Raw genomic sequence first — 13,367 nt, 5'->3', positions numbered from 1 at the left:
AGAGTGAATGATGGCAAATGAAAACCAGAAGTAGGAGCAGTTTGAAGACATGGGAGGGAGTTTATTTCCCTGCGCTGGGAGCATGTTCAAAGCCCCCCCGCCCGTCCTGGGGTAACTGTATCCCCGCCTCCACCTTGCGCCCTCCCTCGATTTCCCCCTCCCCACCTTTGTGAAATACCTCCGCAGGATGACCCCAGCTCCTTCTGTGAGAATTTACTGCCCCAGTGTGAAATCATAGCCCTGTAACTTTCCCTTTAAGAGCTGTCAGAGCCGAAGAGGCTGGCCAAGCTTGGGCTGGAGGTGGGGACAGAGGGAAGAAAGGGAAAAAAAAAAAAAAAGAGGGAGAGAGGCAGGAAAAGTTTTTTCAGAGGAAAATGCAGGGTTTGTCCTTAACTCTGACGTCAGATCGTGCTTTAATAAAACCCCCCCCCCAGGGCTGTGGGAAGAGGCATATCTGCTGCTCCTGATGGGCCAGGCCAGTCTCTCGGCCCAGCTCCCCGGAGAGGCGACTGGATCCTCTGGGCTGCTCGGTCGATGCCTTTGCCCCTGACTTCCAGGCATGAGGTGGTTCCTGCCCTGGACGCTGGCAGCAGTGACAGCAGCCGCCGCGGGCGGCGCCCTGGCCACGGTGAGTCCTGCTTGCAGGGGCTTAACGAGGGGACCCAGATCCCTTTCTCCAGCGCGTTCCGCTACATGGGTGGGCAGATCAAGAGGGGCTGGAAGTGTGGGGGCAAGTGGGTGCCCACATAGGGGCCAGGGCGAAGCCCAGGGGGAGGAGGGGGGCTTGTGGGGTCAGCTGATCCTGGTGTGGGGGGGAAGGGGCAGCCGCCGGAGAGTACGAAGCAAACAGGTGGTCCATGACCTATTTTCCCACCTGAAACTCAGCAGAAAGGGGCACTTGTTGGAGCGGGGAGTCGGGTGCCGGGGCTCCAGTCCCAGCTCTGCCCAGGCTGGCTGTGTGACTTTGGGCCAGTCACTCCTCCCCGAGCAGTGCTAAGCAAAGACGTTGGCAGGAGACTTCTAAAGTCTTGGGTTTGGAACATGAGTCTCCGAGTGCTGGAGATACTACCCAGAGAGGAGTCAAAAAACACCCAGAGAAGCTGGAAAGGAAAATGCCAGCTTTCAACAAAAGCGCCTCTCTTGAGCAAACATTGCTTGGGGTGATTTCCGCCCCCAACCGCTGAGGCTTTGGGCTGGCACAGCCCTCTACAGCTTCTGAAGCGCGCTCGTTGGGACCCTGCACATGACACCTGCGGTTTCAGGGGATCCCAAGGGTTCTCTCCCTCCTCTCACTATCCCAAGGCACTCCAAAGGGAAGGGGGAAGGGACTGCACCTCCAAGAAGCCAGGGGAGCAAGACGTGTGGCAGCACACAGCCAGCCTGCTGGCTGTGGGTATAGAGACAAGCCCAAGGTGGGCAGGAGGTGGGCAGCTGGGAGGAACTGAATTCAAGACCCCACAGCCCCGGCCAGTGCCTGCTGCCAGACGTAAAGGAAGGCGGCAAGAAGGGTTTCATTACCCACTCCCAATGACAGCTTCCTTTGGGATCAATGCGCCCCATTTGTGGAAGAGGGAGCTGAGGCTCGGGGGTAAAACGACTCGCCCACGGGCTTAAAGACACGGGTTCTTATTCAACCGGACCTGAGGCTGAGAACTGGCGGCCGACCACAGCCCAGCTGCCTCTGGAGCTGGGGGATGAAGGTTCCTCTAAGCGCCCTAGTGGGTTTAAGGAGGGCAGGAGCATATCTGTGTGATTCGTTGTGAAATCCTTTGGACCTTGCATGGTGCCTGCCCACAGTGAGTGCCATGCCGTGGTACAAAAAGAGATACTGACGTCATTTTACAGAACAAAGAAACGGTAGCTCAGGGCAAGCAAGGGACTTGCCCAGGGTCTCACTTTGAGTTAATGGCCAGGGCTCTAATTTAGATCTTCCCCTGCCAAATCCTGCTCTTTCTTCTAGAGCTTTCCTAGCTTAGGGGAAATGGAGCATTTCCCTACAGACTGGAGCAGCCACGAGGAGCCCAAGCAGCCTTTCCTGGAGGTTGCTATGGCTGGGAGGACAAGGGGTGGATGGAGGAGAGGTAAGAGGTGGAAGGTAGCAGGAGTCTGAGTGAGGAGAAGGAAAGAAGCTCAGGCAGGGCCAAGTGCACTGGAGCCCATTACCTCCCAGAGCAGGTGGTGCTGGGGATAAAGGGGTCCAGATCCACGGGCTTGGCCACGGGGCCATGCAGCACGGGAGCCAAGAGTCCAGACAGCCCCAGGCAGCAGGCTGGAGGGGAGGCTCCTGGGAGGAGGTCGGGCACCTCTCCTCTGTGCAGCCCCCCGCCTGGGGACCTTCTCTGGGCACCCAACACGACCCGGCCCACACTGGTGTCCAGATTCAGGCGCTCCCAGACAAAGCCCAGCAGGAGAGCTCTCGCAGCATCCTGACACCCCCAGCGAGGGCTGTGAGACAGATGGCGGCCAGGGCTTTGCTTTCTAGCCAAACTCCATACATGGCCGTCCTCTGCTCACTAATGTATAATAGGAACGCAAGTTCCTTCAGGGGCCCAGTGGGATTTTAATGGAAAAATGATTATAGATGTTCATATGGAAGAAAAGGTTTGTGAGAATTGCCAAGAAAACTTTGAGGAAGTAGCATTCTGAGGGAAGACTTGCCCTCTTGGATAGCGAAATATTATCTAAAAGTTCTGTCATTGGAGAGCAAGATGCCAAGCAGGAGGAGATAAATTGAGGAGGACAGGGCAGTGAGCTCAGGAACTCAGCCGAGTCGACTTGGGAACGTGATCTGTGATAAAGGTGACTACGGATAAGACTGGTTTTTCCATCTCTTTGTTCTTTTCTCCCTTCTAAGTGGACAGAACCCACCCTGCGCCAGAAGAAAGGGACTGCATTTGTGGGTGCTATCATGTCCCATGCCAAGTGCTCTATACGTATGTGGCTAAGACCTTCCTCGGATCACCCAACAGACATTCACTAGTATTTATTGAGCACCTCCTGAAATCCTCATTGCAATATTCTGAAGCAGGTGTGATGATCCCTCTGAAACTAAAGGTCGGAGAGGTTCAGTAACTTGCCCAAGGTCACACAGCTGGTAATCAGCAGAGTTGATTTTGAACCTTGCTCCCGCGCTTGGCCATACCGCCTGCTGCCCCCTGGTCCGTGTACTTGCAGAGAAATGAGAGGCACACAGTTTCTGCCCCCACACAGCGTACGGGCTGGAGATGGGTGACAGCCGGCCGCGCATGGGGAAGCAAGGAGGCAGGGGTGGAGTCATCCAGGAGAGAGAGGCTGGGTGCAAGCTCACTTGGGACGAGCTGACAGTGCCGGCTTCAGCAGGACCCTTAACTACTCTGGGCCTCCCTGTCTTCTCCCGTTAATCAGGGCTCACAGCCTCAGCCCTACCCAGCTCCCTGATGCTGCTGGGGAGTGACCGCAGGGCTGCGTCAGGGAAGCGTCTCAGAAGCCTGTGACTGGGTAAACAAATCATGTGCCAGCAAATTCCTGGGCACACATTAGGTCTGGGTAGTCCGTGTGCAGGCGAGACCCATGCCCCTTCTCCTGTATAAATGTACGTAAGGATGGGCACAGGTGTGCGCGCGCATGTGTGCCTGAGATCGTGGCTCGTCTGAGTGTGCAAATCGCCATGGTGTTATGAATGCACATGGATGCACGTGTAGGGTATGGAATACAAGTTCATTCTCTGCTCCTAGGACCAACCGCAGAGCAGTGTGGCCCAGGACGCAGCATATCCCTTTTAAAAATGTGAGAACATAAATGATACGCCTTCTTTACATCCCCAGTCCATAGCTTTGGATCCGAGCCAGCATTTCAAACCCCACCCCAGGCCCCTGCTCAGAGCCTCTTCCTGCAGCTTAGAGGCTCTGCTCACAGCTGCGGCCCCTCCCACTCACCGCTTGTCCAGGATGCTGGCGTGAGTGCGGCACGGACAGGCATTTTCCACCTGGCACAGCGTTTGGCAAAGCCTCACCCTCTGGAATGGCCATGGGAGCCGTGCTCCTTGGAAAACCAGACCCTGACCACAGGCGGGGCAGTACCTCCGGCCCGTCAGTGGACTCACCTCCCCCAGGGTTTAGAAAAGGCCCCTGCCCCATGCCAGCAAAGCAGCCAAATGCCAGGAGGCTGCCTTTGGCTTTGTACAAGGATTTGTGCCTGGGTTTCCTCCCAGGAACCTTGGCCATCTCTCTGGGCAGCAGGGAGGGGCCGTTACACACACTGTGGGTTCCCTATGGGAGCAAGGAAAGTAAGACAGCAATGGTCCAGGCTGAGGTCCCAGGAGGGGCTGGGAGGCTTGCCTACCACAGCCAGGGAAGCAAAGCAAGGAAGGAAGTTTTGAGCAAGAACTGCTGAATACTGCGAATGTCTAAGAGCAAGGCTTCGGCACATCATACATTCCTTCGACACCTCTGGAGCTCCCCAGGTCTCAGTACCACTGACGATCGTGAAAGCAAACACTGCTGAAGTGCTCACGGTGTCCTAAGCACTGCGTATATCGGCTCACTTGAAAACCACACCAATGAAACAGGCAGCATCCTTATCCCGGCACCGTCCAAGGTGGCCACTTGCCGCATGAGGCCACCAAGCGCCGGAAATGTGGCTCATCCCAAGTGAGATGTTGAACACACACCAGATTTCAAAGATTCAGTATGTGCACAAGAACATCACCTGCTCACTGTGATTTTTCTATTGACACCATGTTGAAACAAGAATATTTTTAATGTATTGGGTTAAACAAATAGAATATTTAACAAACTTTCACTGGTTTCTTATTGGTTTTCAGTGTGGCTGCTAGAAAATATAGAATTCCATATATGACTCACATTGTGTTTTATTAGACAGTGTTGGCCTGGGAAGACACAAATGTACGCAGATGGATTTTAATAGGTGGAGAGGGAAAGATAGTGAGGGGTCTAATCCCAGCTCCTTCACTGAGCAACTTTTTTCATCTGTGAAAAGACATAATATTAGCACTTGCTACCTTGGGTTATTGACAAGATTAAGAAATGAAACAGAGATAAAGCCCATGAATCCCCAGCACACCCAAGGGGAGGTGGGGACACGATTCACTTCACTCCAATAGCAGGGGTGGGGGCATCCCAGCTCGAGTGGAAGCACTGGCCACAGACAAGTGCCAGGTCTGAACAAATGAGCAGGGGTTCATAAAGACCCCAGACTCAGCACCAGGTGGGTGAGAGGAGGGGCAGACTTACCCATGGGCTGTGCTGGGCTCAGGGCTGAGTTTGTCTCCGGAAGCTCCCAAGCTTTCTACATCCTGGCCAGCTTCCCAGCGCATTTCGAGGGAGTCTATGAACATGTTTGGATTATTATATAGGAGAGAAATACTAATGGTGGCTGTGATGACGATGATGGTGCTGATGGATGGTGGTGAGGACGAAGGTGATGATGATGGTGGTGGTGGTAGTGATGGTGGTGCTGTGATGAAGGTGATCATGATGAAGGTGGTGATAACGATGGTGCTAGTGGTGATGGTGATAGTGGTGATTGTGGTGGTGATGTTGGTGATGATGGTGACAATGCTGCTGATGATCGTGACGATGTTGCTGCTAATGATGGTGATGGTGATGGTGATGATGAGGATGATGGTGGAGGTGATGATGAGGATGATGGTGGTGGTGATGGTGATGGTGGTGATGATGGTGATGCTGCTGCTGCTGATGGTGGTGACGGTGATGGTGATGGTGAGGATGATGGTGCTGGTGATGACGCTGCTGATGGTGGAGGTGACGGTGATGAAGATGGTGATGGTGGTAATGGTGATGAAGATGGAGATGATGGTGATGTGGTGGTGGTGGCGAAGGTGGTAAAGACAACAGTGGTGGTGATGATGTTGCTTATAGTTGAGTCTTACCACCCTGGGTCCCTTGATGCTGTGCACAGTTTCGTAGCCTATCCACTTACTCGTTCCATGGATGCTGACAGCCTTGCTGTGCACCCAGCCCCTTCCTATTTCTAGAGATACGGTGATAAATGCTCAACTCTGTCCCACTGTCAAGAATGGTTCATGTGCTGGAGGTAGATTTCTACACTAGCAGAGAGGAGCACGTGGAGGAACCCAAAAGGAAGCTCTGAGGGCTTCAGGAGAAAAATACCTATTTCAGGGTTCTGAGCCTGAATTCCTGGGGAGAGCAACCAGGTACGTGCACATTACCTGGCACCTTGGTGATTCTTAACACACACCTAAATTCAAAAATCACTCCTGTCTCTCCTCCAGCCTTGACATGTTGCTCGTCTGCCAACTGTCCTCCTGTTCTTCTCTATGAAAGGGGGAGGCGGAGGGGGGAAGGGAGACAGAATCAGAGGAGAAGAACTGTGTCTCTCAAAACATGAATAATGGACATTCCAGGGGCTGTGATATCATCTGTGCCCTCCCCCCACAAGGCCCTCACTTTGGAGACAAGTCCAGGCTTGGGACGTCAACTATGGATCTGCTAAGTCCTGGTAGGGGAGAGTGGGAGGAGTGAGAGGAAATGAGAGTCCGGGGCCCAAAGAAGAGGAAGGGAGGGGTCCAGCCCTGCCCTTCCAGGAGTCCTGCATTGAGTTGGAGGTGAGAGAAGAGGCATGTGCTATGAGCCTGCCCAGGGCAGGATGTGTCTGGGGGTGAAGGTTGGAGGAATATTCTGAGAGAGCAAGGATGTGTCACCCTGTCCTTGGGGCAGATGGTGGGCTGGCCTCGATGCTTGCCTTCTCAGTGCTTGTTATCTGGTTTTAAAAATGAGGAAGTTGAACTTGACCCCTAAGCTTGCTTCCAGCTGAAGCCACCAGAGTCCTAGGGTCCATTCACTCATTCACTGGGCGGCCCACCATCGCACCAGCAGCAGGGCTCATGGGCTGTGTTTCTCATGCTATTGCTCTTGGACAGGCATCACTGACTTTGGCACCAAAAGGGGTGTCCCACGTTCTGGGATGACCCTCCAGACATGCGTCCTCCCCTTAAGGTGTCCAGAGATGATTTCCTGTTTGCCTACATCTCTTCTTTCAACTCTCAGAGTGGATCACTGGTCTCATAAAGCTGGAAAGCACACCCCCAGCTTAATCTCCATGGGGTCCCCCCATGTCAGGGGTTCCCCAGTCAGGCTTACAAGTACTACCTACAAAGAGCAATCCTAGGCTCCCCAAGGCCTACTGAGTCAGCCTGTGCAGGGATCCAGGACTCCAGAGTTTTAACACTTCTTACCACAGATGAACCTTGAGGCTTTGCAAGTTTGGGAAGCACCCTGGAGGGTAACAGTGCCCTTGGAGGACTTCTGTCCCTGACTGCCTCCCCATCTCCGTGGGATGGCTCCATCTGCCATTGTCAGAAACCTGTGACCATCATCCGCCCTTGTCTCCAGCTCCTCACTCCTCCCAGCTGCCAGTGGGAGCACTGTGACCTTCAGCTGGGCCTTCCTTCCAGGCCTCCAGGGGTTTCCTCCGACCTAGAGGCTCAAGTCCACACATGGAGCTTGGAGGGAAGAGAGTGATGTGAACTTTGCAAACAAGATGACAGGGAGTAAATCACGGAGTTTGAGTTTAGAAAAGGGCTCATTTTGAGCACCTCACTTAACCTTTTTGAGTCACAGTGTCCTGTGACCCAGGGATCTACTCCTGAATGTCACTGAGCCAGGGGATGAGCTGTGTAGAACACAGAGGCCAGGGCAGTTGGGCATGCCCTGAACATTGCTGTACTCCCTGCTCTGAGTCTGGCCAAGCCTGTCTTCCACCCTCATCCTTTGGGATGGCCTTCGTTCATATTCTTCCCTATTTCAAGGGTCTTTGTCCCAAATACTCAAGTGTCCTCCCTCCTGTCCTGTCCTCCCTCCTTCTGCCTGAAATGCCTTTCCCCCTCTTCTCTGTTGATGAAATTGATGTTGTTGGAACTGGTACCCTCCAGGAAGCTTCCTTTGGCTTCCACCCAGGTGGAGCAGCCGGTGGGCACCCACGGGTCCTTGTTCTTGCCCAGATAGAAGGGAACGTGTCACTGTGCAGGAGCTCTCTGCTGACCCCAGCCCATGCATGAACCACCGTCCCTCACACTTCTACCTCCTGCAAGGATGCACCCCCGGCCTTGCTCATGCTTTTCCCCTTCCGGACCTGACACTTTCCAGTGGCTGTCACTGTGGCTGCACAGTTTAGAGCCCAACACGTACTCGTTGGTTGAATGAATGAAAGAATGAATGAATAAATGCATGAATGAATGAATGAATGAATGATTGAATAAACAAAACCAGAAAGGCTGGGCAGGATGGGTATAGAAGGGACGGGGAGGGAGGGAAGGCATGACACTGACCTTTCTAGTAGAGGCTTTGTGCTAGGGAAGGGAACAGGGCATCTGACAACGCCTGGGCCTGATTGCTAGGAGGGCTGAACGGTGAGCGGGAACTTAAGAACTGACTTGCTGAGCCCAGAACCAGGGGCCCGAAGGCACGGTCCTAGTCAGGCTCTGAGTTAGTCTCTGAGCCCCGGTTTCTCCATCTGAGATGCAGACCAGAAACCGGGCTGCCTGTGCTGGGTGGTGGGCTGGTTGAGGGCAGGTGGCAACACCCAGGCCGGGGTGAGAGCTAGCTCTGTCACTTCCCAGCGGGGCCTCAGCCTTTCATCTGTAAAATGGACTTTAAAAGCCTGGCTCGCAGAGCCCCTGTGACCTGGAGAGAGAAGGCAAGCTAGGTGCTGAGCACGTGTGGAGCAGAAGGCTGGGGGAGCCGCAATCGGGGGCGTGAGTATCAAGGTGCTCTGGCATTAGCGGGGGTTGTCTTCAAGGCCCTGGCGAGAGTTCTGGAACAGCAAAGCTGGTGGACGGGGCCGCATGGACTGGGGGCTATGGCTGCCCATCTGTCCTTATCGCCGCTGCCCTTTGAGCCCGCCTCCTACATGTGCGTGCACACACACACACACACACACACACACAGAGGCACAGACATACATGCACACACATACACACATACACATGCATGTACACGCACAGGCATACACACACAGACACAGGCATACACGAGTATGAACATACACACAGACACACTCACGTGCACATGCACGTACCACCTGACTTCTCTAACAGCAGCTTTGGGTCCTGTACCCCAAGGAGCCGCGTCCTGACCCAGGCAGACTTCTGTTCTTCAACCCCCGCAAGCATCACCCCCTGTCGGACCCTCACTGTGAGCTGGGCCGCACACACCTCACTTAGTCCGCAGGAGGGATCGGTGGGCAGGAGCTGTTATCACCCCCACCCCACAGAGGAGGAAACCGAGGCTGAGTTTTACTCTGATCCCCCAGGCCATCGAAGCTTCAAAATCTCTACTTTGTTCCCCAGGCAGGGCTGGTGGGACCTGCTCCCGGGGGTGTCCCCGTGGGCCAGCGCTTTGCCCATGTCTGTCCTCCCAGCCTAAGTGGGACCTGATCCAGGATGGGGGGGAAGGGAACTGAGGTCGGGCTCCGGACGCTGGAGGGAGGAACCACCTTATCAGAGGCCCAGCTCAGGCAGCCAGCCGTGTTGGAAGGTGCCAGAGGATTGCTTCATCCCAGCCTGCCCTGTGGGGAAGCAAGTGGCTGGCCCGAGGCCACGAGTCTCAGCCTGGGGGCTGGCGCCCAGGGCCTCCCACCTCCAGGTAGGGGCCTAGATGCTAAAGATGCTTTTCTCGGCTCCATCAGGCGGCTGTTCCCTCGTCCCCTGTATGAAGAACAGGCCTAAGCTCAACAGATGGCAGTTTTTCCCACCCTTGTCTGTATTGGCTCTTGCTCCAGGGCTGGCCCTGTCCCTGGTCACCCCATGACCACCGCCACCTCCAGGCCTGGGATATGGAAGGTTCCCAATTCCTTTTGGTAAATCGCAGGAACTGGAAATTAGGCAAGAGAAGGGCCCCTTAGGGGTCACTGGGGGATTATGAGATCCAGAGGCAGAAGAGCAGAGTGCGTAGCCTCTGTGGGTCTCAGTTTCCCCATCTGTGAAATTGAGACCATGAGGGCTGACCTCACAGGGTAGGTTTAATCATCACCCGGCACAGTGTATTGGCTAAGTCAGAAAAGACCCCTATTTCCCCCAGGGGAAAATGCATCCCAGGCGTGGCCCTTACGGTCCTCTGACCATGGCCCCAGCCTACCTACCATCTCCATATCCCTGAACCCTAAGCCCCAACCTGGACCACTGGTCATTCCTGTGCCTAGCTGCTGCCTGCATGCCCTGTTCCTGCTTTTCCCCAGTGTCTATGCTCTTTCTGCCCTTCTGGTCAATTCTCAGTCATCCTTCAGGACACAGTGCCCATGACGCCTCCTCCAAGAAGCACTCCCTGCTCCTATGCTCCTGCCCCTTGCCTTCTTATCTTGCTCTCAAAACTCTTATTTAGATTCTGCTGAGATGCTGTGCAGTGTGGTCATTGGGTTCAAATCCCACCTCTGACATTTGCTAGTGGCCTTGGGCAAATTACCTGACTTTTCTGGGGGTCAGTTTACCCCTCTGTACATTGGGAAAGATGATTGTAAAAGCTGCATGCCTCTTAGGGTTATCACAAGGATTTCATGATTCGTGTAGAATGAAGACGAGTAAAAGAGGCACAAAAGGCAGAACCACACGTAGACCTTGCGAGATTCAGAGAAACCATCCGATTAAAAAAAAAAAATCTTGGAGACAATCCGTGAAATTTGAATAAGGACTAAGACCTGGGTACTAACGAGAGAAACTCACCACATTGTAACTGATCTTATTGGTGTGATCATTGTATCAGGGTTACATTTTTAAAAACTTTCTCATACTTTCGAGCACCCTCAGGAATCTCAGGTAAAATCACGTGGTCTCTGGAATTCGCTTTGAAATCCTCAGGGAAGGAACGTCTGCGAGTGGGCGGGTAACAGACATGCAAGATCAACACGGGGCTGATAATCTCTGAAGCTGGTGGAAAGTGCGAGAGGCTGTGTTACTCTCCCGACTGTGGTGAAAGTTCACGCCTGTCTCTAACAAAGAATAAACAGCCTATAAAAGATCGAATGGTAAATAGTCTAGGCGTTGTGGGCAAGAAGGTCTCCGTGGAATATTCTTCTTTGTTTTTGTTGTTCATCGCAACTTTTTAAAAATGGGAAATCCATTCTTTCCCCTTACAGAATGCAATGGGCCAGGTGTGGTTGATGGGCTGCAATGGCCAATTCCTGTTCTAGACGCAGTTACCCCTTTTATAGTCCTGTCTGCTCAGGAGGAGGGGTGCTCCCTGAGGCTTTGTACTGAGAACTTAGGAGATGCTTCATATGCTTGATGGATGAATGAATGAATGAATGAATGAACGGACGATCAGACACACAAGGGCTCGTTTTTTGGAAAGAAATCTGGCTTCCTGAGCCTTCGGCCCTGTCCTATAAAGTCGAGTCCCTCACCCCTGCCAGAAACTCACAAGACTGCCTGTTTATAAAACCAATTAGCAGAAAAATCCCCAAAACTCTTCCACACCCCGTGACCTACACACCCCGTGACCTGCAGCCTGGCCAATCCTGCGTCAGCTGCGGGGCCGTCAGTTCCTGCCCTGGGAGCCAGAGCCGGTCATGGAAGGGTCTGGGCAGTGCTGGGTCCTCCCCGCACTCAGGCCTGGTGACTTTAGGGGTGGGGACTAAGACCTTTCCGAGACAGGGCCCACCGAAAGCCAGCCCCCACCAGGAACACGGGTACAGATCCCTAGGGGTGCTTTCCTACGAGGAGCTCGGGAAATAGGGGTCCACCTGCTTACACTGTGACTGCCCGTCCCTTGTAGCAGATGTGAGAACAAAGTGGTAGAGAAGGCAGGTGGGCAATGGGGGTCCCACAGCTCTGAGCCCAAGCCTGAGGGGGTCACACTCTAAAGGGGTGAACAGAAACTGCTTCCTGGCAGGGCAGCCCTTTCCTGAAGCCCCCAAAGCAGAGTTGGGGGTCTGCTCAGACCATTTCTATCTCAAGACTGCCCTCTTGTGGAGGGTCTCGGTGCGGCCTTCCAAATGCAGGCAAGCCAGGCTTCCAGGACCATACCCACCAGTCACTGAGCCCTTGCCCCCCAGGGGCAGGGGCTGTGCTGGGCACTGAGGAGGGGGGAAAGACAGCCCTTCCCTGAAAACCCCCACGAAAGCTTACCATCTCCTCTCCTGGGATCCTTGGCGGCTCGGGCTCAGCCCCATTACAATCCTCATCACCCCGGCGGCCGGGGGCGGGGGGGGGGGGGGGGGGGCGGGGGGGGGGAGGGGGCAGGGGAGGTCTTAACGCTGTGCCCTTTCCTCTCCCGCGAGTGCCCCTGTCCCCGATGACCCGCACACACGCTCAGAAGAGGATGGGGTCCCTCTTTATCATCAAGCAGAACATTTCAGTTCCGTGGGTGCCCCACCCCACCCCGGCCAGCTTCCTGCTTTCCGCTCCCTTGCCTGCTGCCGTGCGTTCCTGGAAACCTGATAATCCGAGTCAAACTGTAGACTCACTTGTCCCGTGTCCGTTGTCAGAGGCTGGCAAACGCTGTCAAGTCCGTAGTTCCCGCTCACCGTTACACAGCATCACCACCCTTCACGTGCAGCATTTCCTGCAGGGGCTTTAATTTTTTCCCCCCAATTTCCATTTGCTTAAGTTTGTCCGGTAAGTTCCATTGAAGGGATCAGTTCATTTCTTTTACTCTGCCTCACAATCGCCCTCCTTGTCCAGAGGGCTAAGGGTCTGGCACTGTCTTAACTCATCCAGCAGCCGTAACAAAACACCACGGACCGGGGGGCTTATGAACAACAGAAGTGTGTTTCTCGGTCTTCTGGAAGACGGAGATCAAGGTGCCCGCGTGGTCATGTTCTGATGAGGACCCTCTTCCTGGGTCATAGCTGGTGTCTTGTCACTGTGTCCTCACACGGAGGAAGGGGCGAGGGGGCTCTCTGGGGTCTCCTTCAGAAGGGCACTAACCCCACTCACAAGGGCTCACCTCATGACCTGTCGGGTGTCTGCAGGTAATGCACAGAGGTATGGTCATACAGAAGTTACGTGTTCAAAGAGGAAGACAGCGGTCATACAAAGAGGAAGACAGCCTGGAGCCCCCACACCTTTCCTTCCTCTGCCCACACTGGAAGATAGGGTTTCCGTTCCCACGAGAATCACCAGAGGTGCAGACTAGAATACAGATTCCCTGTCAGGCCTAGAGGAACTGAAGCCGAATATTCGATGTGGGGGTCAGGAGTCTGTATTCTAACAGGTCCGTAGGCCACAGCTGTTCCCCACCTCTTCCATACTCAGAGCCACCTAGAAATTTCCAGTGCCCACGCCCCTGCCTGGAGCCTTTAAGTAAGGATATCTGGGGACAGTGGCCACACATCAGTGTTTATTAAAGCCTCCAGGTGGTTCCGATGGGCAGCAAAGTTTGGGAACCACTGTG

The 13,367-nt window shown here is 54.2% G+C and overlaps 1 protein-coding gene across 2 annotated transcripts in view; it reads left to right on the top strand.

The window, feature by feature from the left end:
- The first annotated feature begins 347 nt into the window (after nucleotides 1-347).
- CCN4 (cellular communication network factor 4) overlaps nucleotides 348-13,367 on the top strand; it is a 38,076-nt gene continuing 25,056 nt past the window's right edge. For both annotated transcript variants that reach the window (XM_045812210.2, XM_045812209.2), the window contains exon 1: nucleotides 348-628. In XM_045812210.2, the coding sequence (XP_045668166.1) occupies nucleotides 560-628 (69 nt within the window). In that variant the 5' untranslated portion in view covers nucleotides 348-559. The remainder of the gene's footprint in view (nucleotides 629-13,367) is intronic.

Source organism: Ursus americanus, chromosome 9 (genome assembly GCF_024610735.1).
Source record: "Ursus americanus isolate L20-20 chromosome 9, mUrsAme1.1.p, whole genome shotgun sequence".
Taxonomy (NCBI): Eukaryota; Metazoa; Chordata; class Mammalia; order Carnivora; family Ursidae; genus Ursus; species Ursus americanus.
Note: the sequence above shows the minus strand (reverse complement) of the source record. Positions and strands in the feature narration are given on the sequence as shown.